Raw genomic sequence first — 26,663 nt, forward strand, 5'->3', positions numbered from 1 at the left:
AACAAACAAATGAACAAAATCACAAAAAAAAAAAAAACCAAAACAAAACAAAACCAAACAAGAACAACAAACCAAACCCAAACCAGTCCTGCTACGATATTAGTGTTGCAAAGGGAGGTGATAGAGACAGTGCTTCTTCCAGGGGCAAAATCTGTCAGGCCCTGAATGCCATCTGAGTAGTTACAGTCCTTTTACCCATCACATGCCAGCAACTACCTTCATTCCAGATCTTAGTTACAGGATTTGGGATTTCTTTCCAGCTCTGTACAAAATCACAAAGCAGAACTTCATCCAGCTGTCCTCGTTATGAGCACTGGGGTTTGTGAAACTGGAGGGAGAAATGATACCATCTGTAACAGCCTGGGAGAGGGCTTACTGAGCACTTCTTCACTAGTGGACAAAATCCCATCTCTAGCTTCTTCTGCTCATTTCTGTAGAGCATTATAAAGCCTAACAAACCACCACAGACTAAGGTCACCAAGACCCCCAGCTTGGTACAAACACTGTTTCAACAGCAGAGGCACTTAAACATGGGAAAGGCTTCATTCGTATGTCTGTATGAACTGTGCAGCAGCAGAGTTCTTCAAGGCTGATGAATATGTGCAGCATGCTTGAGTGTGTAAGAACAGATGGCAAAATGAACCATGTTGTGGAGAAAAAGCAGAGAGGATTCTTAGACGTCGTAGACTTCCTCTTCCATGGCATGACCAGCCTCTCCATGAAGCTGGTAGAAGGTGTTACGCCTCAGGATCTCCCAGCCACGGTGAGAGCTAGTCCTGGATGTGCTCCGTGACAGCGACAGAGCAGATGGTTCCTTCTTGTACAGGAGGTCCCTGTTGATTTCCAGCTTTTCCAACCCTTTGTCATAGGTATCTCTATCTTGAGCCTTAAATGCTTCTGTGTACCTCATCATCTTCTGTTTGTTGGGATCAACTCTGTCTTCAATTCTGGGAGAGGATTACAAAACATAAACTGAATGAAGTAGAAAGGTGCAAGTTTATCAACAAAACCAAGTAGCTACAAGAAGCAAGCCACTCCCAGAACTATGCCTACTGACTCAGGCATTCCAGAAGATCTGCACAGACACAGGAAACTCACTACATGGACAGTGCTAGCAGCTGTTAGCACAGCTATCTCCTAGACCTTCATCCCTGTCACTGACCTCAGTAACTTTATCTTCCCACATTTTCCCATCCTTTAAACCATTTCCAGTGATAATTTGCCTTTTTGCCAGCTGTAAACTGTTGGCAGATTTGCCCCACCTGGCTCTAGCTCTAGATCCTTTGTATCTCCACATGCATTCATCCATTTCCTTTGTTCTTGTTGCTGTCTACAACTACCTGAAGGGACATTGTAGCCAGGTGGGGGTTGGCTCTTCTCCCAGGCAACCAGCAACAGAACAAGGGGACACAGTCTCAAGTTGTGCTATGGGAGGTCTAGGCTGGATGTTAGGAGGAAGTTGTTGTCAGAGAGAGTGATTGGCATTGGAATGGGAGGTGGTGGAGGCACCGTTCCTGGAGGTGTTCAAGCAAAGACTGGCTGAAGCACTTAGTGCCATGGTCTAGTTGACTGGCTAGGGCTGGGGGATAGGTTGGGCTGGATGATCTTGGAGGTCTCTTCCAACCTGGTCGATTCTATGATCCTATGATTCATCTTCTGCAATACTATAGAACATACACATCATTTGACACCACCAGATCACACCAACATTCTTTTCTCATAGCATCCAGTGAACAATTGTTGCTAGGATATTGCTTTTGAGAAGTTTTACTCTGCATCTGGGACTGGAGGTATTGCACATTGCTACCACTTTAGGTCTGCTTGTTCTGCCCAGCAAAGCTGAAAAGTCACAAAGTTAACCTCTTTCCTAAGACCTACAGAAATTCCTGTTTCCTACAGCCACAACTCTTCTTTCCAGCTTTATTAGCAATAGAGGATGCAGCTAGAGAAGACACATGCTCCAAAATCTATTAATCTTTTCTCACTCTGGTATAAATAGTGACTGAAATCAGAAATAATGAGGAGTCTAGTGTTACCTAGGCTACAGATTATTTGTTATTTCAGTGCCTGAACAGAAATCCTGGACCTACCACTTTGCCCCCTAATACAGTCTTTGCAAAGCATAATATGCTTCCTAGGTTCACATAGGAAAGAAATCTTGCCTTTACTTATTCCTGTCCTGGTTTTGAATCACCCATAGGGCAGTTCATTGCTGCTGAATGGCTAACTGTTGGATTCTGTCTCTACCATTTCATGCATCTAATGGATAGGAGCAGCCAAATGAAGCATAGCAGATGTTTTGTGGTGATTGAAAGGAAGACTGAGGCCTTATAACCCATGCAGTTTCCAGAGTCTGTCTGCTATGACTACTGGATAAGAAAACATCAGCTGATCTCACAAAGCACAGGACAGCAGAGCCTTGAGGGGAGCAGTGCCTGTCTGTCAGTCACAGACAGAAAACAGACTCACCATGGGAGTGGTGAGAGCCTGGAATGGGTTGCCCAGGGAGGCAGTTGAGAGGCCATCCCTGGAGGTGTTTAAGGCCAGGCTGGATGAGGCTCTGGCCAGCCTGATCTAGGGTAGGGTGTCCCTGCCCATGGCAGGGGGATGGAACTAGATGATCCTTGTGGTCCCTTCCAAGCCTGACTGATTCTATGATTCTAATCTGTATTCTTGAAGGGAAGGACTGCAAATACTTTTCTCCAGGACACTGGAGAGGCTCTTTATTAACATTAATGCACTGAGTTCTCCTGGGATGCTCGTGTCTGACAACACTGGAAGAGAACTCACCTGAGATACCAGCGGTCCCCTAGCCCATACTCCCGCCCACAGATCCCAGAGCGGGGCCAGAGGCACCGCGGCAGCTTCCGCTCCAGCATGACCGTAGTAGCCACAACCTTGAGAATAAAACAGAACAAAGAACTTGGATGAATTAGGGAAAAAATCCTACCTTTTTTCCCCAACTGATGAGTTCTTGGGTAATTCCCCATTACCACACCCCAGAAAAAGCAGAGAAATCATATTCCAGTTAGTACAGAGCAATTCACTATTTGGCCCTGAGTAAGCCATGCTTTGAGGAAGCAACAGTGCTCTTAAAACCCCTTTACATCTCTTCCCTTTGGTACCTGATGCCAGCAAATGGGGTGATTAAGTTGCAAGCTAAACAAAACAGTATTTATATCTGCATGAACCAGCATCAGAATTTACCAATGGGCTACACAAACTACATTTCCATGGCCTAGTTGATTGGACAGGGCTGGGTGATAGGTTGGACTGGATGATCTTGGAGGCCTCTTCCAAGCTGGGTGATTCTATGGTTCTTTGGTTTCATCACTACTGCTTTCTTCAGATGAAAAGGAGGAACTTTTTCTGTCTTTTTGAGCAGCCACATAACTGATCTCACTAATTTTTTTTTTCCCTTTTGAGGAAGAGAGGCCAACTTCTCTTCAGGGATCTACAGAAGTTACTGACCTACATCCTTACATTCTGTCTCCCCTCAGTCAATCCCTATAATCCCTACTCACATAGCAAAGATATACTAGAAGACAGTTTCACGTGGTAAGATGTGTAGAAGAGTAGTCTTAGACACCTCCACAAGCCCTATGAGGAGAGGCTGGGGGAGCTGGGATTGTTTAGCCTGGAGAAGAGGAGGCTCAGAGGTGACCTTATTGCTGTCTACAACTACCTGAGGGGTGGTTGTGGCCAGGGGGAGGTTGCTCTCTTCTCTCAGGTGGCCAGCACCAGAACAAGAGGACACAGCCTCAGGCTGCACCAGGGGAGATTTAGGCTGGAGGTGAGGAGAAAGTTCTTCCCTGAGAGAGTCATTGGACACTGGAATGGGCTGCCCAGGGAGGTGGTGGAGTCGCCGTCCCTGGGGCACTTTAAGGCAAGGTTGGACGTGGCACTTGGTGCCATGGTCTGGCCTTGAGCTCTGTGGTAAAGGGTTGGACTTGATGATCTGTGAGGTCTCTTCCAACCCTTATGATACTATGATACTATGATAATTACAATTTTACTCTCAGCTGTGTAGAAATGTGACTTGTAAAACAAGATGCAACTTTAATTCCATTTAACAAGAGATCCTATCCATGAGGAACAAGCAGCTAGGGAGTCACAGGAGGGACAAGAAAGGCTGGAAGGGCTTCTAGCTGCTATGTGAAATGAGGTAAGGCTACTCACATAGCAAAGATATACTAGAAGACAGTTTCACGTGGTAAGATGTGTAGAAGAGTAGTCTTAGACACCTCAAACTCACAGAAAACCTAAGACATTTGGTGGATGGTGTAAAGAATTAAAGGACAGGGCTTAGCTACTAGCTCCTGAGAAAAGTGAAGGCCAAGAGAAAGCTCTAAAGTATGTCCTTTAGAGCACAGTTGGCAGAGCAAGTAATTGCACTGTCTGCTAGCAAAACCCTCACCACATAAAGTAGGTTACCTGGGCTCTCCAGAGCTCATCCCGCTCATGGGCCACTCTCCAGTGGGTGTCACCCATCATGGCAATTAACAGGTTCAGCATGAGGAGAGTGGCAATGATGGCAAAGGCAAAGTACACCACGCTGTACATAAAGGGCAAGTCCACATCATAGTTTGCAGGGCCATCAATGATTGTGAGGAACAGCTCAAAGGTGGTGAACAAGGACATAGGATAATTGTAGAACTGCCCAAGGTTTTCAGGGTTCTCTGTCTGGAAGATGATATAAAAAGCTAGAGAGAAATGGGGGGAAAAAAGGAGAGAAAGAGTTTAATAACGGGAATCACATTCTGAGAGCAACGACATGAGAGATGCTAACAACACTGAGTGGCCTGGGAAGGAGGTGCATGTTTCTATGCATAACAAGGACAAATCCCTGACTAGAACCACTGGTCTGCATTATAAATAACCTGGAATTACTTTGATTGTTTATTTATTTAGTCTGAGAACAGTGGTCTTCCCTTTGTCAAGGACATAACATCTCATTTTGCAAAGACAAATCTCACAAATGCAGTATATTTTCAAATCTGGATTGTCCTAATTCCTGTTCCTCTGCAAAGAGCAAAGAGTTGAAAACCATACTGAGCAGAACAGAAATCAGCACTGAGAAGGTGCCCACGCTCAAAGAAATAGAAGCTATGCATCGTTATCACCTTTGCAAGTTAACCCAGAGGGAAATCTGAGAATAAATCATAAATCATGCACTTCATTCATGCTAAAGGAGTTGGCAGGGCTACCAGATTGCTGTTGTCGACTCACCTGAGGCAAAGCCTAGTATCACCACAGCCATGAGCCAGCAAAAGCGCATAAGATCTCCAAATATCATCTGCAGAGCAAAGACAGAGCTGCTGTAAGGCTCAGCTGTCCTGCCAAGTGCCAGTGCAACCTGTATACATCATTTTCCAGATTCCCAGACTGTGAGTGGACTAAGTGAAACTTCTACACTAAAGAGAGAACAAGGAAATCCTAAACCCTATGTGCAAACAGGAACTTGTCCACTTGCCACTAATGCTAGTCCTGATGGAGAAGAAGTGCTCTTTCAGTTTTTCCTGTCTGCAAAGAGGTGCCAGGTGTGTGCAACAAGCCCATACTTGTGTGTGTCTCATACCTTCTGGATCATGATGGTAAATGGTCCAAGCATCTGGAAGCCTCTTGCAAAGTACATGACATTGCACCATCCTAGCACCAGGGCAAAGGACATGGGCACTACCTCACCGTTTGTGCTGGTGAGACGCATCACCATGGTTACTAGAATCATGCAAGCATAGGTGATGCTGCAAAGGAAGAAGAAACAGGGTGGGGAGAAGTTTAGTAAGAATCTTACTCTCCTTTTTGTTTTCCTTTAAAAGAACTCCAAGACAGCCACATGCAGCCACAGCCCAGAAGACAGACACCCCTCAGCACTGTCTTTACCTGGCTTCTACCCACCTGGCTTGCTACAGTTGAGCCAGTAAGAGAAATGAATCAAGAGAAGGAATACTCTCAAAGAATGAAGAAAGTGACACATCTGGCAAAAGACAGCCATGGAAAAAGGAGAGACAATACATTTACTATATACCAGTGGTGTACTTACACAATTATGTGGAAAGGCCCTCCTAGGATTGTTTGTCCAAAGTATTTTGCTGCTCCAACTCTAAGGATATCTGGGATCTAAGAGAGACAACATATTGAGTTTAGGGCACAGATGGATTCCATTACAGTGTTAGATGTTGCAGTAACTGCCAATAGTCAAGCGGTGTCTGCTTTGTTTGCTAGATCACAGCTTGACTTCCATATTACTTTAAGAACAGAGTTACTGAGCCCCTTTGGGGACGGGGCAGAGATTGTTCAAAATTTCAAGAATGCTTGGACAGTCCAAGAGACTTTGGTAGGAGCACAGAGCTGTGAAACTGAAGTTCATATAAATGACTGAGAATCATAGAATCAACCAGGTTGGAAGATAAATCCAAGCTCATCCAGTCCAACCTAGCACCCAGCCTTATTCAGTCAACCAGACCATGCCACCAAGTGTCCCATCCAGGCTTTTCTTGAACACCTCCAGGGATGGTGACTCCACCACCTCCCTGGGCAGCCCATACCAATGCCAATCACTCTCTCTGCCAACAACTTCCTCCTAACATCCAGCCTGTACTTCCCCCAGCACAGCTTGAGACTCTGTCCCCTTGTTCTGTTGCTGCTTGCCTGGCAGAAGAGACCAACCCCCACCTGGCCACAGCCTCCCTTGTGGTTGTTGTAGACAGCAATGAGGTCACCCCTGAGCCTCCTCTTCTGCAGGCTGCACACCCCCAGCTCCCTCAGCCTCTCCTCACAGGGCTGTGCTCCAGGCCATTCACCAGCCTTGTTGCCCTTCTCTGGACACATTCCAGCACCTCAACATCTCTCTTGAATTGAGGAGCCCAGAACTGGACACAGAACTCAAGCTGTGGCCTGACCAGTGCTGAGCACAGGGGAAGAAGAACCTCCCTTGTCCTGCTGGCCACACTGTTCCTGAGCCAGGCCAGGATGCCATTGGCTCTCTTGGCCACCTGGGCACACTGCTGGCTCATCTTCAGCTACTCTCTACCAGTAGCCCCAGGTCCCTTTCTTCTTGGCTACTCTCCAGCCACTCTGAAGTGACCAGACAAACAGCTGAAACTAAGATAAAAGAGACTTTCTTAAGGAATCAAAGGAATTTGCTGTAATTCTCACTGTGTTAGTTATAGTATAGCCCTTGAGTCTTGACTATGCACAGGAGAAGGACTTGTTCTTCTGGAAAACATATGGGTGGAGAGAAAGCTTTTTCCAAGTCCCATTTTGTTTCAGTTCTCCCTGGCATTGTCATTTGAGTCTTCTCATATGAAAGTTTCAGACTTCTATCTTGTATTATGATAAAATCAAGCTGGGGAGGTGTGTGTTCATGGTAAGGAAAACACCTAAAAATATCCACCTCAGAACTCTGGTTGAGTAAGGCTCCTGTTATAGATCCATACAGTTGTTAATCTCTCATTCAATGTAAAAGGTTCTGTGTATGCAAAGAAGTCACTTCACCTAGTTTCCCTAAACATGTGAGTATATGGATGAAGAATCTCATGCAACAGCTGGGGTTCATCTGGACCTAGACATCATCTGAATAGGAGCCATGGCAAATGGCATTTGAGAGTGTGGACAGGCTTTCTAATTGTTTCTTCCTCACCTGGAATCTTCCTAGTATGTTGTCACAATCTCTATTTCATCAGCGATGTCTATTGCTATAGACATAAATCAAAGCACTTAGGCTAAGTACATAACCCCTACCAAGCTGAGAACACAAACTGAAGTTTGTCTAGTAAGTAGCATCTGTCTTTATGAAACTCAATACTCTGTAGCTCGTTGTCACTCTTACCTCAAGGACCAAAATTACTACAGCTCCAATGACTACAACTACCTGAAGGGAGGCTGTAGCCAGGTGGGGTTGGTCTCTTCTCCCAGACAACCAGCAACAGAACAAGGGGACACAGTCTCAAGTTGTGCCAGGGGAGGTCTAGCCTGGATGTTAGGAGGAAGTTATTGGCAGAGAGTGATTGGCATTGGAATGGGCTGCCCAGGGAGGTGGTGGAGTCACCGTCCCTGGAGGTCTTCAAGCAAAGCCTGGATGAGGCACTTAGTGCCATGGTCTAGTTGACTGAATAGGGCTGGGTGCTAGATTGGACTGGATGATCTTGGAGGTCCGTTCCAACCTGGTTGATTCTATGACTGTGATCAGCTCCCTCACCAGCCTCAGCTCACCCCCTATATGTCACATATCTGTTGCCATACACATATCAAAGCCCTTAGGCTAAGTACAAAACCTCTACCAACTTGAGAATACAAACTGAAGTTTGTCTAGTAAGTAGCATCTGTCTCTATATAGCTCTATAATACTCTGTAGCTTGGTGTTGCTCTTACCTCAAGGACCAAAATCACTACAGCTCCAATGACTGTGATCAGCTCCCCCACCAGCCTCAGCTCATCCTCATATGTCAAATATGATTCCTGAAAACAATAACAATTAAAAAACGAGTGAAAGTAAATTAAAATTAGTCTTTAAAAGGAATGAAAGGAATTGGTTTTAAAATAGGCTGGAAGAAAAGAAGGTCCACTCTTAGTGTAAAAAGCATGAGCAGGCTTGAGAAGGCTTCGGGAACTAGCTCACTCCCAGCATCAGAGAACAGAGCATACTCCACATTCCTCACTGACAAAGGTCAGCTGGCAGAGAGGGTGAAGGAGGACAGCTGCAATAGCTGGAAGCAGGGAGATACTTTGACTTTCCAGTAAAGTAGGTTAGATGAGTTACCCAATGCTCCCTATGGGGCTCTGGCTCCTATAGACACAGTACCTGCAGCATTTTCTGGACGTAGATTGTGTTGTCTCTGCTGCTTGTTCTGTTGCCTGTCCGAGGTTTCAGGGGTCGGTAGACACAGCACATGGTGAAGCAGACCATGTAGAGTATATAGAATAAGGCCAGGAAACAGAAATAGGGACGACCATACATATTCCACTTCAGGCTCACCAGCTCCTTCACAGGAGTTAGGTCCAAGATCTGGCGTGCCTGGAAAAGAGGACATTTGTTTGTGATCATTACTGGGAGAACATTAACAAACTCTTCTCATCTACTCCATTCAGCATGGGGAAGCTGAATCTAGTTTGTAAAAATAGCATGCTGGAATGGGGTTGAATTTGATCAGTTTGCCAGTAAAGAGCTTTGAAAAACAAGTTATGAATACAACCTGCAGAGAACAGCTTTTGAGAAGCAGGGGGAAGTGGAGAAAAGAGTAGATGCTGGAATAACTCTGTTGTGTGAGAGACAGAGCCCTAGGATTTAGGTCCATGAATACAAATATATGATCACAGGATCACAGAATCCATCTGGTTGAAAGAGACTTCTTTGGATCATACATATACTACAGGAAACTACAGCTCAGAAAGCCACAACTCCATCCCTAGAAAGGTGACAGAACAGCTCATTCTTGAGGTCATCTCCAAGTGTGTGGAGATAAAAATGATGATCAGAATAGGCAGCATGGATTTATGAAGGAGAAATAAAGCTCAGTAGCCTTCTATGATGGTGTGACCAGATGAGTGGATGATGGAAGTGCAGTAGAAGTTGTCTACCTCAACCTTGGCAATGCTTTTGAGACTGTGTCTCTTAACATTCTCATAGGTAAGCTTAGGAAGCATGGGTTGGAAGAGTGGACAGTGAAGTGGATTGAAAACCAGCTGAAGGACTGAACTCAGAGGGTTGTAATCAACCCTGCAGAGTCTAGCTGGAGGCCTGTGGTTAGTGGTGTTCTCCAGGGGTCAGTACGGAGACCAGCCTTGTCTGATGGCAGAGTGGGTGACTGTGCTGCCACTTAGTGAGACTGGAGAGTTGGCCAGAGGTGAACCTCATGAAGTTCCACAAGGGCAAGTGTAGAGTCTTGCATGTGGGCAGAAATAAGCCCCTACATCAGGACAGGTTATGCTTCCTGCTGGAAAACAGGTTTGCAGAGAAGGACCTGGGAGTGCTGGTGGACAAGTTCACCACGAGCCAGCAATGTGTCCTCGTTGCCAAGAAGGCCAGTGGTAGTCTGGGGAGCATTAAGACAAGTGCAGCCAGCAGGGTGAGGGAGGTTCTTCTCCTCCTCTACTCTGCCTTAGTGAGGCTTCATCTGGAGTATTGTGTCCAGTTCTGGGCTCTCCAGCTCAAGAAAGACAGGGATCTGTTGGAGAGAGTCCAGCAGAGTGCCACAAAGATGCTGACGGGACTGGAGTGTCCTTCTTATGAGGAGAAGCTGAGGCACCTGGGGCTGTTGAGCCTGTAGATAGGACTGAGAGGGGTGCTTATCAACATCTAAAGGTTAGGGATTAAGAAGATGGAGCTGGACACTTTTTAGTGGTGGCCAGTGATAGGACAAGGGGCAAAGGGCACAAACTAGAACACATGAAGTTTCCCCTGAACTTAAGGAGCAACTTCTTTCCTGTGAGGATGGCAGAGCAGTGGATCAGTCTGCCCGGAGAGGCTGTGCAGTCTCTTTCTCCAGAGACTTTCAAAACCTGCCTGGACATGTTCCTTTGCAACCTGATCTAGTCGAACCAGCTTTAGCAGAGGAGTTGGACTAGATGATCTCTGGAGGTCCCTTCCAACCCTCATCTCTTTGTCATTCTATGTAAACCTGCTAGAAGACTATGAGTAATTTTTCAATAGATGCAAATAATACAGGATGGTTAAAGTATCTTCTGCTTAATTTCTTTGATTTAAGGTGGTCACAACTGATAGGGTAGTGCATCTGGAAAGCCTGAAAGGATCCATCTAAGCTTGCCATTATACCCTACTATTTTCATCTCAGTGATCCCTTTGCAAGTTTTTGAGACTACAGCAGAGATAATTCACCAAGTTTGTTTTGAGTCATAACCTGCACAAGAAATGTCATTAAATGAAGGCAATAATAATGGTGAGTGGGTTTTAAATGCACTCCAGCTTAGGATTTCTAAACATAATCATGCCTCAGAGGGAGAGAGTTAATCAGTATTGGTTAATCAGTTACAGTTAATCACAGCTATAGAAAGTTACTTGCTAGAACTAGTCTAAAGATACTTGTTTCTGCTATCCATGAGGTTGGTGAAAGAGAGAAAACCTTTTGCTGAATATAATTTCCTGCAGCTTGCTTATCCTGAGTTCTTTCAATCATTACAGGTTTCACACATCAGAACAAACCATCCACAAAGCATCAGCTGTACTCAGATCAGTAATAAGCTGCTACATTTCACATGTTCTCTGCAGCACATGGCACAGAGTCCTTGCTCTATGGACAATACAAAAAAGCTTGAACCTCTGAACTCATCATTCTTCTCCCTTTGTAATCCTCATGGTCTGCACACAGAAAGCAGACACCCTCAGTACCTCTCTCTTCTTGGTGGAGACAATGAGCTCAAGGAAGGACTGATCTTCAGCCCAGGAATCAATCTCTGTGAGATCATAGAGCACAGTGGTCAAGGGGCCAAAAGACCAGATGTTGTGCTTCCGCTTCTGCATAAGGTATTGAAACATCTGAGGAGAAAAGAAGAGGGTCACGAATGTCAGATATTTCTTTTAAATCCTGAACTATGATGTATTTTACTTGAACTTGGCAGTCATTGTGGTTCACATATCTCTCAGGAACAACTGCAGCAGATTAAGACATGGAAGACCTTGTTACGATTCCCACCTGGTTATCAGCTCATGCATAAGGTAGAGGATGAGTGATTTTTACTCTCAATCCTAATCAAACTGCTAAAGTTATTTAACATGCTTATCTTTACAATAGATTTCATGAGGGATTATATGTTGATTAGGAAAAAAAACACAACCCCTTTTATTCTCTTCTAAAAGAGGTGTGACTAATAAGAATGATCTTGTCCTTTGTGGATTTACAGAGGAAACACTAACCAGCTCTGTAGTTTTGTTACAGGGAAGGACAAGAGTTTTCAGGAAACACTGAGTGCTTGTCTATGAATAAACCTCTGTGGGTACTTGAAGAAGTTTCCCAGTTAGAATAATGAAATCTACACAACAAAGGTAATTTCAGTTAAGTTTTCAAGAAAATCACTTGGCGTGGATCTGTCTGTTAATGCTTGTAACTCAAATGCTTCAAAGCTTGGGTCAAAAGATTTATCCTTTAAGCACTCTTTGAGAATAAAGAAGTTTCTTATAAAGAGATTTCTAGTTCTACAGGACACTTCTGCCAGGAACTAAAGAACTTGTTATATATCTTCTGTCCAGTAAGAATGTGCCCAAACTCCCTTCATCTGCATGATGTTATTTGAAATCCTCCCCTTCCCTTATGTGTGGCTGTAACTACGTCACACAAACTCACCACAGTGTTGCCCTCAACTCCAGCCAGTTTGAACGGAGTAAGCCCCTCATTGTTAGGAATCAGTTCAAGTGATCCTGGTCCGTCTTTGTTCCTGTCATAGGAAAGTATCAGGCTGTACATGTGGCAGGCAAATGTCTTATTAGGTTGGAGAACCAGGATGTGAAGAACGGTGTTACCTAAGAAGGAAGCAGGCCATATGAAGCATGTGGACTAGCCCAGCCCTTTGCAAAGACTTAGAGTGACCAATGGCTTTTGTTTTCCTCATACCCCTCACCTCACAGATGTTTGTGAAGAGAGAATAACATGTGTGTGCATGGATGACAGAGCCTGATTTATAGTGTCCAGGTCCACTGTATGCAATTCACTAGGTCCCACAGCACATACCTAGACAATCCTGAGCTCTAATATCAGCTCCACTTTCAATGAGCAACTGCACAATTTCCTCATTTCCCACACAAGCAGCAAATGACAGAACATGCTCTCCTGCAAATAAAGGAATGGGGAGAAACAGCATTAAGACTGCAGGAGGCAGGAGAAGTTGAGGCTGAGGGAATTCTATTCATCCTGTGAAGCCAGAGGATATGAAAAGAAGAGCTACTCCAGGCAAGGTGTAAATTTCCTCCCCCACTCCTCATCTTACTCAGAAAGGAAAAAAAAGTCCTGCTTCCCTGGCCCACCATCCCTCTTCCCTAACACTAAAAGGAAGGAGTCTTCTTTGCAGGACATTATCATCATAAGCTGCAGTATATGCTGTTAGGAAGAAGTTAAATCACTATTTTTATGCAGCATTAGGGTTTTGTGCATGATTTGTACTTACGTAGTATTTACATACTCAGAAGGAGTCTTACTGTCTGCTAAAAGTGTAGCTGATGATACCTGCAGATGGGAGCCTCTGCTTAATCAGTTTAGACAGAGACTGAAAGCAAGCCTCCCTTGTTTTCCCTCATTGCTCTGCTGGTTTCCCCCAGAGCATAGCAGCAAGGGGAGAAGATGAGGCTGTACCAAAATAGAGGAGGTTTTGGGAACTGCGCCTGAAGAAGTGCCCAGTGGCTTGTGCTGTGCAGACGTTGGCTCCTCTCTTGAGCAAGGCCTTCACCAAAGTGATGTTCTGGTTCACTGCTGCAATGTGGAGAGCTGTCTGCCCTGCAAGAACAGAGGTGAAATCTTACCTTTAACAAAGCAACTTCAGGCTGATCAATAGCCTGCAGTTGACATTTCAGTCATGGTAAATCTAAATTTTCTGGGGGCATGAATCTATACTGGCTATATTAATAGCCTTGAAGCTATTCACTGCATGTAGAGGGTTGTGGTGCTAGTTTGAAGCAAGCTGGAATGTTTTGGTAAAAGAACTAGATAATGGGCAGTGAAATGAAAAACAATTGTGTCTCTTCTCTCACAGTCACGTTGAGAACTCTGGGAAGAAGAAGTAAAACATTCTCCATTTTGTCTTTCATTCTGCCTTTGCCTTTAGACCTGGTCACATCTCACTAACCTTGCTCCCACTAACCTTGCTCCCTAACCTCTTGGCCGCACCTCTCTTCTTCCTGAGAACTGGGGTAAGGTTGAGAGGGCAAGGGGAGGTGTTGGGGTGGTTTGAGAGCCCCTCCTGGGGACTCAGGTTTCTGGGAGGGGAGTTGTGCTTCTGTATTGTTTATCCTTTGTATATTTCTGTATATAACTGTATATATTGTAAATAGCTGCCTGTATATTTGCTGCTGTAAAATAAATAGCTTCATTTATATTCCCAGAGGCTGTCTGAGTTAGCTGGGGCAAATACAAAAGTGTGTGGGGGCGGGTTAATGCCCAAACCATCACATTTTTTATTGGCGCCCAATGTGGGGCGTGCTACAGATTTTCCAGAGGTCTCATTCAATATTTTAATGAATTTATGGGAACTGACTTTACAACCTGCCAAAAATCCAGTAGGATGCACTTTCACTTTGTTTTTTTTTCTGGAGCAAAACAAGACAGACCACATTCTTCTCTGTGACAGATTATTCTTTCCTTCATGGGATGTGAAGACCAGTCAAGATCAAGTTTTCAAAGAAACTTGTCCTCATCCTCCAAATTAGGTAGTACAACTTTTAAAACCCCAACAATATTGTTTTAGTACTTTCAAGATCCTCATCAGAGTTATTTGTTAATAATGTGGCCCAGAGTTTAGCCCCAGAACAGGTGGCTAAATGTAATTTTCAATTCCTATTCTTTGTTGATCAAATGACTATTTTGTTCTCCTTTCAGAAGAAATCAGGGTAGGCAGCCCCTGTGTGGCAGATGAGTATGCCAGAAAGCAAGATGTATACAGCCTCCCCATCCCACTGTAGCAAACAGGTCCACATTCAGTGAGGGATTTGTCAGTTATGCATTGTCATGTTTGCACACATAGAATGGTTTAGCTTGGAAGAGACCTCAAAGATCATCATCAGCACAGGCAGGGACACCTCCCACTAGAACAGGTTGCTCAAGGCCTCATCCAACCTTGTCTTGAACACCTCCAGGGAGGGAGCATCCACAACTTCCCTGGGCAACCTGTTTTAGTGTTTCACCATCCTCACTGTGAAGAACTTCTTCCTAACATCTGGTTTACATCTCCCCTCTGACAGTTTAAACCCATTACGTGATTGGCTTTAACATGATTCCACCTTCCATAAACGACCAGGGGCCAGTGGTGTATGTTCATTTTGCTATGTAAAAGATCAGCAGTACACAGAACCAGAGACAATATAGGCCACTTTCCTAAACAGAGAGGTTGTGCTTCCTGTCTCCCTCTACAGAGAATCCTGCCCGTCCTCATTCCCTGAGGTGTCACCTTCATAGAGCTCTGATGTCATCCTCTCGTTGACAAGCTCGGGAGCTGCTTCCATCAGAGTCACTGCTGCCTCTATGTTATCATACAAGGCAGCTACATGAAGGGCAGTCTCCCCCACTGCACCTAGAAACAGGAGAAGCAGCACATGAGTCCTCCAGGTTATGTGGGACAAAAGCAGAAAGTCGTTTTTTGGCATGGAGAAGTATAGGAGTGCTATGTTCTCCTCTGAGCACTGTCAGGAGCCACACCACCATATGGCACAGTAACAGCCGCAGAGCTGCACAGCCTCTGTCCTTCATCAACGTCTGGAGGTGGAATGGAGACTTCAGGTGTGAAGTGATGAGCTCGGAGCCTTTTCACTGACCACCTTCCACTGTAAACCACCTCCCCCAGTCCCTCTTGAAAAGAGGCCTGTTCAAGTTGTAAACCCCTGACCTTCACCATCCCCTTAGGGCAGGGGTCCTCAAACTACGGCCCCTCCCCAGGGTCCTCAATCCAGCCTGACGGTATTTACAGAGCCCCCCTGCCCCCCACCTCAGACCGGGGGCTGGAGGGGAAACCAAGCAGCCACTCCCTGCCACTTAGCCGGCTCGCTGCCCTCCGCAGACCCCGGGCACCCGCCGGGACTGGGCTGGAACCATAGTTCGGCCCCCGACACTGCTGGGCTAGAACCAAACTGTAGTCCGGCCCCCGACACTACTGGGCTAGAACCAAACTGTAATCCGGCCCCCGACGCTGCTGGGTTGGAACCAAACTATAGTCTGGCACCCGACGCTACTGGGTTGGAACCAAACTATAGTCTGGCCCCCGACACTACTGGGCTAGAACCAAACTGTAGTCCGGCCCCCGACGCTACTGGGCTAGAACCAAACTGTAGTCCGGCCCCCGACACTACTGGGCTAGAACCAAACTGTAGTCCGGCCCCCGACGCTACTGGGCTGGAACCAAACTATAGTCTGGCCCCCGACGCTACTGGGCTGGAACCAAACTATAGTCTGGCCCCCGACACTGCTGGGCTGGAACCAAACTATAGTCCTGCCCCTGACACTGCTGGGCTGGAACCAAACTATAGTCTGGCCCCTGACACTGCTGGGCTGGAACCAAACTATAGTCCTGCCCCTGACACTACTGGGCTAGAACCAAGCTATAGTCTGGCCCCCGACACTACTGGGCTGGAACCAAACTATAGTCCTGCCCCTGACACTGCTGGGCTGGAACCAAACTATAGTCTGGCACTCGACGCTACTGGGCTGGAACCAAACTATAGTCCTGCCTCTGACACTGCTGGGCTGGAACCAAACTATAGTCCTGCCCCTGACACTACTGGGCTGGAACCAAACTATAGTCTGGCCCCTGACACTACTGGGCTGGAACCAAACTGTAGTCCGGTCCCCGACAGCGTCTGAGGGACAGTGAACCGCCCCCTGTTTAAAAAGTTTGAGGACCCCTGCCTTAGGGTTTGATGAGCTGCAGACACAGAATTAAGTGGTCTGAGTCTGTTCATGCGAAGGTTTCAGCAAACCAGCACAGTTCTACGCTGCTGGCAGCAGCAGGCTCCTGCCTTCCGCAGACGAGCGCTTGGCACGAAGTGAGTGCTTACCTCTCTGGTAGATGTCACAAGTGCCGTCGGTGAGAAGTTTCCTGATGGCTGACAGGTTGTTCTCCTTGGCAGCCTGCAGGAGAGGGGACTCCCAGATCCTGCCGTCAAAGAAAAAGTGGCTGAGAGGGAGCGCAGCCAAAGACGTGGCGCCTCTCTCCAGCGCTAGCACGGCCTTGGCTGCAGGCAGCGTGTCCCTCGAACGCTCCTGCTGCAAGGCTGGCAGCGCACACAGCCCATCTGCATTCGCTTAATGCAACAATGAAAGAGCTGGCGAAAGCAATCCGCGGAGCTGCTCAACACCCAGGCCGCCCCTGAGCTCTCGGCTTGCTTACGCTTGGCCATGTGGTGGCAGCAGAGGGAGCGACAGCAGAAACCAGTGACCCAAAACCCGTCTGGTTTATAAAGCCTGCTCTTGGAGGCACGGAGACAGTGAACTACAGGTCGCTTGATGCCCCTCCTGATAACAGGGTAGTTATCTCACTAGCCGGGGAAAGCCGGCAGTGCTTTTACACAGCAAAAGGAATACAAAGCAAGGTCAGTGTCTGAATGACTCCCATAAGGGACAGAAAGAAAAAGCACAAACGAGAATCCCTGTGCTGTAGCAACACTTTCTATGATGTAGTTAAAAGGGGGAGCTCTGAAATGTAGTTCCTCAGCATATACATTTATGAGGAAAGTTTTGAAAGCTCAGCTATAGTTTGTTGGGTTTTTTTTCCCTCTGATGCTGAGAAAATTGAAGACTTTTTGGAGAAAATAGAAGACATTTGGGGGAAAATAGATGTGTGCCTATTTTCTGGCAGAGAAAATGCTATCAGCCAAATTCCAGGCTGAGCTGTTCACCTAGAGTTGAAGAATGCCCTGAGCCTTCTGTGAGACTCTTGGTTATTTCACTGGATCCTTTGGAGCTGATGAAGAATTTACAAGCACAGTCACCACACTCCACTAGAGCAAATAGCAGGTTAAGGGGGGTGTACTCCTCCTTTACTCAGCTCTGGTAAAGACATACCTAGATTCCTGCTCCTATTTCTAGGATCCTCAGCACCAAAGACATAGGGAGAGAGCTCAGCAAAGAGCCACAAAGCCTGTTGTGGGACTAGAGCATCTCTCTCTGACATGCAGAAAGGCTGAGAGAGCTGAGCCTGGAGAAAAGAAGGCTCAGATGGGATTCTTACTGATACCCTCATTGTCCTCCTGGCCTTAGTCTGTCCTTTGACTGCAATCTAACCACTGACAACAGGCTGGATCTTGGTTTCACACACAGAGAAAAAGCACGTGAGACAAATACTTTAGCCAAACTATATGCCTGGATATACATTCAGTGCTTTCTCCTCTCATGTCCCAGATGTCTTCCTTGTATTTTGATATTATTTAGCTACCAGATTTGGGGGATGCACTTTATAGGGCAAATACTATATAAAAAAGAGGTGCTTTGCAGAAAGTGGTAACACTGATGTTAGGATACATTACCTACCAAGATAACTCTAAGTCATGAGAAAGCTCACATCAGAGAAAGAGAGAATCTAAATGGCCCACTGTGCAAAATGCTTTCTCAGAACTTGTATTTATTAGCTATAGTATAATTTAACAATGAAACCATAGGGGAACAGAAAACATCATCTTTTTGTGGCTCATAGAAATATGTATTCATGGATTCATTGAATGGGTTGGGTTGGAAAGGACCTTATCATCCAGTTCCAACCCCCTGCCACACGCAGCACACCTCCCACTAGCCCACATTGCTCAAGGCTTTATCCTTGAACACCTCCCTGTAAACCTGTTCCAGCATCTATCTATCATCAGTCTAAAGAATTTCATCCTCATCTGCAGTCTCAATCTCCCCTCTTCCAGCTCAAAGCCATTGCCCCTTGTCCTGTCACCCCCAGACCTTGTCACAAGTCCCTCCCCAGCTCTCCTGTAGCCCCGCTCAGGTACTGGAAGGCAGCTCTAAAGCTTCCCTTGAAGCCTTCTCTTCCCCAGGCTAAACAATCCCAACTCTCTCAGCCTGTTCCCACAGGAGAAGTGCTCCAGCACAAGATTCTGTGTCATAATCACTCAATATCTCTAATGCAGTTGATCTGATCTCCACTGGATCTGTATCAAATGCAGTGCCAGAAGATCCCTTGTTTCTTTTCTGTAAGGAAATCCATCCCCCTGTCCCTTCCAAAAAAAAAAGAGGGGGACACACACACATGACACACAGAAATTGAAGTTCTGGAGTCACATAAGGAAGTACATTAAAAAGTCCAACCATTTCTTGCCTGTTTTTTTTTTCCCTTTAGCTTGAAAGGGAAAAAATATTGGATATGCCATTCCACCTGGATTGAATCCACCTGAAACATGGGAGTTCAACACACAGAAACAGCACAAAGATACCAACACACGTGAGAGAACATGGGGAGAACAAAACAAAGCAGCACAGAACTAGCCAGGTAAAGAGAAACTGTTTGAATTAAGTGTGAATTAATGGGCATGGGCTGCAAGTGATAAAAGCAGACCTGGTCACTGTATTTATCATTCCATAAAAGAAGCATTTCCTGTCACCAGCAGCACCTGATTATCCCTCTAGAAACACCACTAGACAAATGCTGAAGAACAGAGGAGAAATAATAGCCTTCCAGTATAAAGAACCATCCTGAACAAGAATGATCTTCCAACCTGGTTGATTCTATGATCTCGGAATGTCCTCACTCATTTATGTGTCCAAGTGCTTTGCCTTGCTGCTTTGAGAAGTATTACTTCTTTAGCTTACTCATGTGCTAGTTGCATTAGTTGCTAATTACAAGACGGTTTGATGAGATAATTGCATCGAGGATCAAATAGGAACAAAATAAAAGAGGTGCTCTGAGCAAAAAGCCATAAAGTTCAGTGTCAGTGAAACCAGCTTGCCACCTCTGTTACTACTTTGCAAGAGGAAGGCTGTGTTCCTGGAGAAGGCAAGTTTCAGAGGCAGGAAATGGGAAGGAGGTGAGATTTCAAAAGTGTAAACAATACTACAATTAATATGTTGATGCTTTACTGGGTAGGCCTTTATCTCTCAGATGACCTCAGAGAGGAGGAAGGATTGGGTAAGAGACAACGTGGGAGGACACAAACACAATACCTTTCTCATAAAAATTCTCCAAAGCCCTTGTAAACAGCTAATTAAATTACAAACCTGCTTAGAGGGAGCCACCTAATTACTACTGTACTCACCTTTCAGAAATATAGGGCAAAATTGTCAAATCTTTCTCCTTATCATAAGAACCTCTAAATGGGCTTAAAGGACCAGAGATCCCACAGCAAGCCGGTGGAGCACTCAAAAACGTTGGTGCCTCTGATGCCTCAGTGGTCCATGACTCCTATGTTTATCTCATGTGCTTTTACTCCACTGAATTTTGTCCTGTAGTCGAGGAAATATTTTGCTCTTATTGAAAGCACACCACAAAAATCACCAACTAGTTTTTAATGCATTACAGCAACGTGCTGAGGATATAAATGCCAAGTCCTAGGTAAGCCAAATTCACTAGTATGAAACATAAAACTGTCAGCTAAATCTAGACCCTTCAAAACATTTCAGTTCTGCATATTTAATCAATTTTCCCCCTGAGCCATCAAACACTACATGAATTTTGTGGTTTACAGATCTAGTTCCTGGGTGTCAAAGCAACACCAGTTAAAATCTGTAACTCTTAGTGGAGTAATTTCTTAATGCCCACAGAGTGCCATTCTGTCACTGGGTGAAGAGGGTGGCTTTCAGAGAACAATTCAGCACACCTATGTTAAGTTTCTGTTCTAAATCAGCTATGGAGTCAAGGGACACTAAGATGCTAATTTAGAGTGGTAAGTTAGGTCTGCACAATAAGTGATGTTGCCTTATAGGATCAGCTTAGGACAAACACTGCTACAGAGCAGGGTAATGTTTTTTCCCCCTTTTATGGTGCCCAGAGTATTCACACTCAACACTTCATCGTGACTTAGGAAGTAACAGCACAAAGTAAAAAGGAAACAGGTAAGAGGGGCTTTGCTGGGTCAGCAAATTTCTTCAGCAGCAATACTCAGCAAAGTAACTGGAAACTATTGTTCATTTATGAAATCATAGAATCAACCAGGTTGGAAGAGACCTCCAAGATCATCCAGTCCAACCTAGCACCCAGCCCTAGCCAGTCAACCAGACCATGGCACTAAGTGCCTCATCCAGTTTTGTCTTGAACACCTCCCTGGACAGCTCATTCCAATGGCAAATCTCTCTGGCAAGAACTTCCTCCTAACATCCAGCCTAGACTTCCCCTGGCACAGTTTGAGACTGTGTCCCCTTGTTCTGTTGCTGGTTGCCTGGGAGAAGAGACCAACCCACATCTGGCCATAGCCTTCCTTCAGGTAATTGCAGACAGCAATGAGGTCTGCCCTGAACCTCCCTTTTTCCAGGTTGCACACCCCCAGCTCCCTCAGCCTCTCCCCACAGGGTTTGTGTTCCAGGCCTCTCACCAGCTTCGTTGCCCTTCTCTGGACACATTCTCTGGACACCTATGTTGAAGCTTCCTCAGCTGGCAGTAAACAGAGCTTCTCTCAAAATTAATTAAGCAGGTTACTAATTGCTAGTGTTACTAGATAAGAAATTAATGGGTAAATATCATCCTTAGCAATGAAAATCTTGGTCAGTCACTTCCAGCAGGGCAATCTCCTCCCATTAACCTTTTTAAATTTCTACATCTGAGACAATCCTGAAAACAATCTCATGCTTGAGATAAAATAATCTGCTTAACAGCTCAGCAGATGTTAGTTATTCTTTATTATCAAGGAGTTATTCTTGGAATGGGCTGCCCAGGGAGGTGGTGGAATCACCATCCCTGGAGGTGTTCAAGACAAGACTGGATGAGGCACTTAGTGCCATGGTCTAGTTGACTGGACAGGGCTGGGTGATAGGTTGGGCTGGATGATCTTGGAGGTCTCTCCCAACCTGGTTGATTCTGTGAGAACAAATTTGTACTGAAATCAAGGAACCTCATTTTCCATTCTTAGACTCCAACATTCCATTAGCAGGTAGGTGTAACAGCACAAGAAAAGACCAGAAATACTGCCAGTGCTGCCTTTTACTTGGCTTTACATGCAGCAGCTACATTTCTAATGGGTTGCTCTTTGCACCTTGCCTCCTCAGAAGCACTGTTGTTGAAGTCTATTACAAATTTAGTGGTGGAACTGGGAGGTGGCACCTTTGTTTTACTGTCACCTTTGGGAGCAGAGGAACCAATTACTACTGACAAGCATTGTGGATTTTAAGATAGGAGAGTCCTACGTTGATTTGTGCACTGAAAACTTACTAATGTTACTCCCAAATGAACAGCAAAACTATGGTAACATCTGTCATGCACTATCAGCCTGAGAAAGATTTGTTTTCAGAGTGGGCAAAGCACTCACTAATATGCAATGACTTGAAATGAGAGAAGAGCAGATTTAGATTGGATGTTAAGAACAAGTTCTGCACCATGAGGGTGCTGGAACACTGCAGCAGGTTGCCCAGGGAGATTGTTAAGGCTTCACTCCTGGAGATATTCAAGATCAAGCTTCACAATGCTGTGAGCAAGCTGATCTAGTGGAGGATGCCCCTGCCGACTGCAGGGGGGTTGGACTAGATGACCTTTGGAGATCCCTTCTAACCCAAACCATTTTATGATTCTATGTCTGTGAGCAAGCTGATCTAGTGGAGGATGTCCCTGCTGACTGCAGGGGGGTTGGACTAGATGACCTCTGGAGATCCCTTCTAACCCAAACCATTCTATGATTCTATGCCTGTGAGATGAGAGAGCCACAAAAACTTTAGAAACTAGAGGGGATATAAAGTTTTTATTGCATTATGCTTGGAACAACCATAGCTTTCTGTGAGTTATGCAAATTGTCCCAAGCACCTCTAATGGATTCTTTCACGTACCACAGTTAATGTGGTTTGAGTTTTGTTTTGTTGTTGGTTTGGGGGTTTTCTTCTTGTTTGTTTGTTTTTAATGTACCACAAAAGTTAGGTTTTATTGTCAGAGCATCCCATGAAGGCCAGGTGATACAATTAATCCCTGTGCAACAGCTGTAAGAGAAGGAGATCACAGAAGATAGATTATTTCTCAAACTTATAGAGGCAGGCAAAAGCAGAGCAGGGGGGAGGAATCAAAGCAAAACACACACAAAATCCTCCATAATTATCCTGGATTCATGCACTCACTTTCTCTAATTTATTTATTAGTTCTTTTTAATGAACAGTGTAGTTTCCATATGGTGGAGTTTCTAAAATGCAAGGGAGAGTTTCTTGTCATTTCCTTAGAGTCTCAAACTGAAAAGCAGACCAGACAAAAAATCAAGCCATGGCTCTCACCGTTTCTGGAAGATCTCTATTACACTGTGACAGGCATTTCTGAAGTGTTTGTCTCTTTGTTCCTCATGATTACTGGGTTTTTACATTCATATGAACCAGGTTCCTTTCAAAGATAGTTCTACCAAAGACGCGTAAGACGTGTCCACTGTTCCTGGGACTCCACACTGAGCTACAGCCAGGTTTAAAAGGACTGTCTTAAACAGAGAGGAACCACAGAGTAAAGTGAAAGAAGCTCAAAGTCATCTTTCGTTTTAGGAGGTTGTATCACATCTCCTGAACTTGGATGCACCCTTGGGAAATGTTATGCACTGCAAGACTAAGCCAAATCCCTCACTCCAAATAATGCTGAGATCATCTGCCAATCAGATTCAAAGAACTGAAGAAAGAAAATGAACAACAGTTCCAGTGAAGGCAAGAAGAACCAAATCAGATAGCTTTCAGGTATTACCATCACCAGTTGTAGGACAGCAAAAAGCATTGCTCTTCTCTTGCAGCCTTTCTGTGTGCAGTCAGAGCATACTAATTAAATAGCAACACATCTACCACCAGCTTTCAGTAAGATAAATAGTAGTAGTATCTTATGTATAATGTATGTCTCTATTCCAGCACCACTAATGCTAAGAAGAACTCAAGCTGAAGCCACAAGACTGCCATTCCACACAATAAAATGAGGGGATGAAGTAAAAGCCATCTTGGCTCACAACAGCAAATGTTTTGTAAGAGGAGTTCCCATACATGAGTCACCATGGAAGGTTTTCCTGTTGGGTTTTTCTATCAATACATAATTAAGAACATGGAAGTTAAAAACCTGATCTAGTCCTCTGCAAAATATTCACTGTCTTTCTCTTCAAACTCTGGGCATCTTTGGGGACAAGAAAGGAAAAGGACAGGATAATAAAGTGAGGCATGGGTCTGCCAATCTTTAGGAAAAGGGTTTCCATATATCAGCACCATGTAATTTCTGACCAAAAGGCAGAAAGCTAAGTGATTAGTTGGTTAGGCTGTTAGTTGAAAACTGGGGGAAACACATAGACCTACAGCAAAAGGGACCAGCTGTGCTCCAGTGCAAGCCTGATCTCACAGCCAGTGGTGTCACAGGCACTAGCTGTGTTATTACACAGAGTTTTGTGAAGAAATACAGAAAGTCTGGGTGCCAGTCAGGCTGCTCTGTAGTAACCTGAGAGAAGGTTAAAAGAGTTTATATGCCTAACATTTTTTTTTCTGTTTTCATCTCTCAGTAGCAGCATAGATGATGTCCAAAGGCTTGCAGCACAGATGATGTCCAGAGGCTCGCAGCATATGTCTAACAAGGGCTGTCAAGCAGAGAAAGTTGAATGGCAATCTAATAGCAGCCCATGTGCCAGAGAACAAGAGGGAAGTGGCCTCGGACACAGCAGATGGTAAAACAAGGAGCTACAGCACAAAAATATGACTTTGGAGGGACAGGCTGAGCATTCAGAAAAAATCTTACACTAGCAGATGACTACAACACTGTAACAGGTACCTAAAACATGGTCCTGAGAGGCTTTCAAAACGGAGGCAGAAAACGTCAGAGCTCTGTGGTCTGTTACTGGCAATAGGCCAGATGCAAGTGGGGGCTTAGAGAGACACCTTCAGAGGTCCCTTTTGCATCTCTGTGACTGTGTATTACATTTAATTATTAACATGTTAACATATTTATACTCTTCATTTGGCTAAGACAGACTCTAATGAGAACTTAGGTTTTATTTACAGTCTCACAGTATCATCAGGGTTGGAAGAGACCTCACAGATCATCAAGTCCAACCCTTTACCACAGAGCTCAAGGCCAGACCATGGCACCAAGTGCCACGTCCAACCTTGCCTTGAACAGCCCCAGGGCGGCCAGTCACTAGTGGTGTCCCTCAGGGATCAGTGCTGGGCCCCAGCCTCTTTAACATCTTCATAGATGATCTGGATGAGGGCATCGAGTCAGTCATCAGCAAGTTTGCAGATGACACCAAGCTGGGGGCAGATGTGGCTGGGTTGGAGGGCAGAAAGGCGCTGCAGCAGGACCTTGACCGCCTGCACAGATGGGCAGAGTCCAAGGGGATGGTGTTCAATAGCTCCAAGTGCAGGGTGCTGCACTTTGGCCACAACATCCCCATGCAGAGATACAGGCTGGGGTCGGAGTGGTCACCTGTCATGCTTTCCATGAACACAGCAAACTGTACACACTCCAGCGTCCTGGGGAGACACTCTTGTTCCCACCATCCCTCCCATTTTACATGCATTTAACTTGCACTGGTTTGAAGTAAAATAGAACAGGCTTCTGTGATTTGTTCAGAAATTAGATGATGACATATGTGATTTCTTCCCCTGAGGACAGATATGCACATTTATCCCCCTTGAGGTGCTGTCCTGATAATTTCTATACATATATGTGCGTGCATATATATTTATGGATGAGTAGATAGACAGACAGACAGATATATAGAGAGATAGACTGATTTTGTGCCACACAACCACCTTTTCAGTCCCCAGACATGCTCAGAGTTTTGTGAGCAATGAAAAAAACCTCCGGTTTTCTTGGTTAACTACTGCAGTGCTTGTGCATGCAGAAATGACAAGGACAAGTGAAAAACAGCTCTGGCTGGATTTCCAGGAATACTCCTGCATTCCTGCATGTGGAGGGAGCAACCCTGCGCAGCAGTAACGAACAGCCTTGATTGGCCATTTGCATGTAAAGGCGCTGAGAGTCTTCTTGATAACGTAAGGTCTGGGAAGAGTCATTACGCTGACACCCAGGCATGGGGCTGAGAAACAGCAGTTCAGCCCAGGAAGTGTTTAACCACCAGAAAGTGGAAGGAACAGCATCAAGTCTGCTGTATCCCACAGTTGAGAGCAACCTTTGTACAGAAGGAAAGCAGAATCCTTACCCAAAAGCCATTATTCTAGGTGACTACAACATATACACCACACAGGCTCTTAATAATGATTAAACCCAAAGCCAAACAGAGCCTCATGTATCGTCTTGTGAGCTCTACCAAAGAAGCAGGTAAGACAAGAGTGTTTGATCCCAGTCTGTGAGTGAAGGTCCTGCGCCCAGGGTGATTCAATTGCGACCTAGCAAACCCACCTGCGAAAGCAGATAAGGTTGGAACTCCAGAAGCATTCCACCTTGAAAGAAGAAATCTGATCGAAAAAAAAAAGTGCTCCAGGGTTGTTTAAAGTTTATCTACTGGCAGAGATGCCTCAGAGAAAAGAGTGAGAACCAACTCCAGGGAGAGACCCAGTAGAAGAAAGGGAAGAGAAGAAGGCTGAAACGCACTGTACCTTTTCTGCTGGAGTAAGTAGATTTCATCCAGATGTTTATCCCAGGATTTTTTGCCTTGCAACTTCTGACTTAATCCGTTCCAGATGCGGAAATAAAAGGGCTTGCTATCTCCAAATAGAGGAACCCCCATAGCACGTCCCTCTCCCTCTCTAGCCTAAGCGCCCGAAACGCAGCGATCCCGGCTCGGAAAGAGGTCAGGGGAGGTTCACTACAGGTCACCGCTCCTCTGCCCCGGGTCTGTTACTTACAGAGGAGACTCTGTCAGCGGCATCAGCTGATCCAAGGACATGTGAAAACACAAACTAAAATCACTTGTCCCTAGC

General features: G+C 45.3%; 1 protein-coding gene across 1 annotated transcript; it reads right to left on the reverse strand.

Moving 5' to 3' along the window:
* Nucleotides 1–524: 524 nt before the first annotated feature.
* On the reverse strand, nt 525–26,663 carry LOC135181591 (transient receptor potential cation channel subfamily V member 6-like). Its single transcript, XM_064154827.1, has 15 exons — nt 26,340–26,663; nt 16,709–16,806; nt 15,109–15,231; nt 13,302–13,442; nt 12,684–12,782; nt 12,300–12,475; nt 11,348–11,494; nt 8,804–9,016; nt 8,374–8,460; nt 6,044–6,120; nt 5,579–5,744; nt 5,230–5,296; nt 4,435–4,703; nt 2,791–2,897; nt 525–947 (listed from the first exon to the last, which is right to left on the reverse strand). The coding sequence occupies exons 1-15, from the start codon at nt 26,468–26,470 to the stop codon at nt 674–676; spliced, it is 2,175 nt and encodes a 724-aa protein (XP_064010897.1). The 5' UTR covers nt 26,471–26,663; the 3' UTR covers nt 525–673.

This window comes from Pogoniulus pusillus, chromosome 15 (genome assembly GCF_015220805.1).
Source record: "Pogoniulus pusillus isolate bPogPus1 chromosome 15, bPogPus1.pri, whole genome shotgun sequence".
Taxonomy (NCBI): domain Eukaryota; kingdom Metazoa; phylum Chordata; class Aves; order Piciformes; family Lybiidae; genus Pogoniulus; species Pogoniulus pusillus.

What these genes read in the sequence shown, in the direction of transcription:
- LOC135181591 (XM_064154827.1), bottom strand. Translation starts at nt 26,470, where the DNA reads ATGGGGGTTCCTCTATTTGGAGATAGCAAGCCCTTTTATTTCCGCATC. An exon ending in ACGTCCAGAAAATGCTGCAG is followed by an intron (nt 8,461 to 8,803) that starts GTACTGTGTCTA and finishes TATTGTTTTCAG; the next exon opens with GAATCATATTTGACATATGA. An exon ending in ATGAGCTCTGGAGAGCCCAG is followed by an intron (nt 2,898 to 4,434) that starts GTAACCTACTTT and finishes TTTATTCTCAAG; the next exon opens with GTTGTGGCTACTACGGTCAT.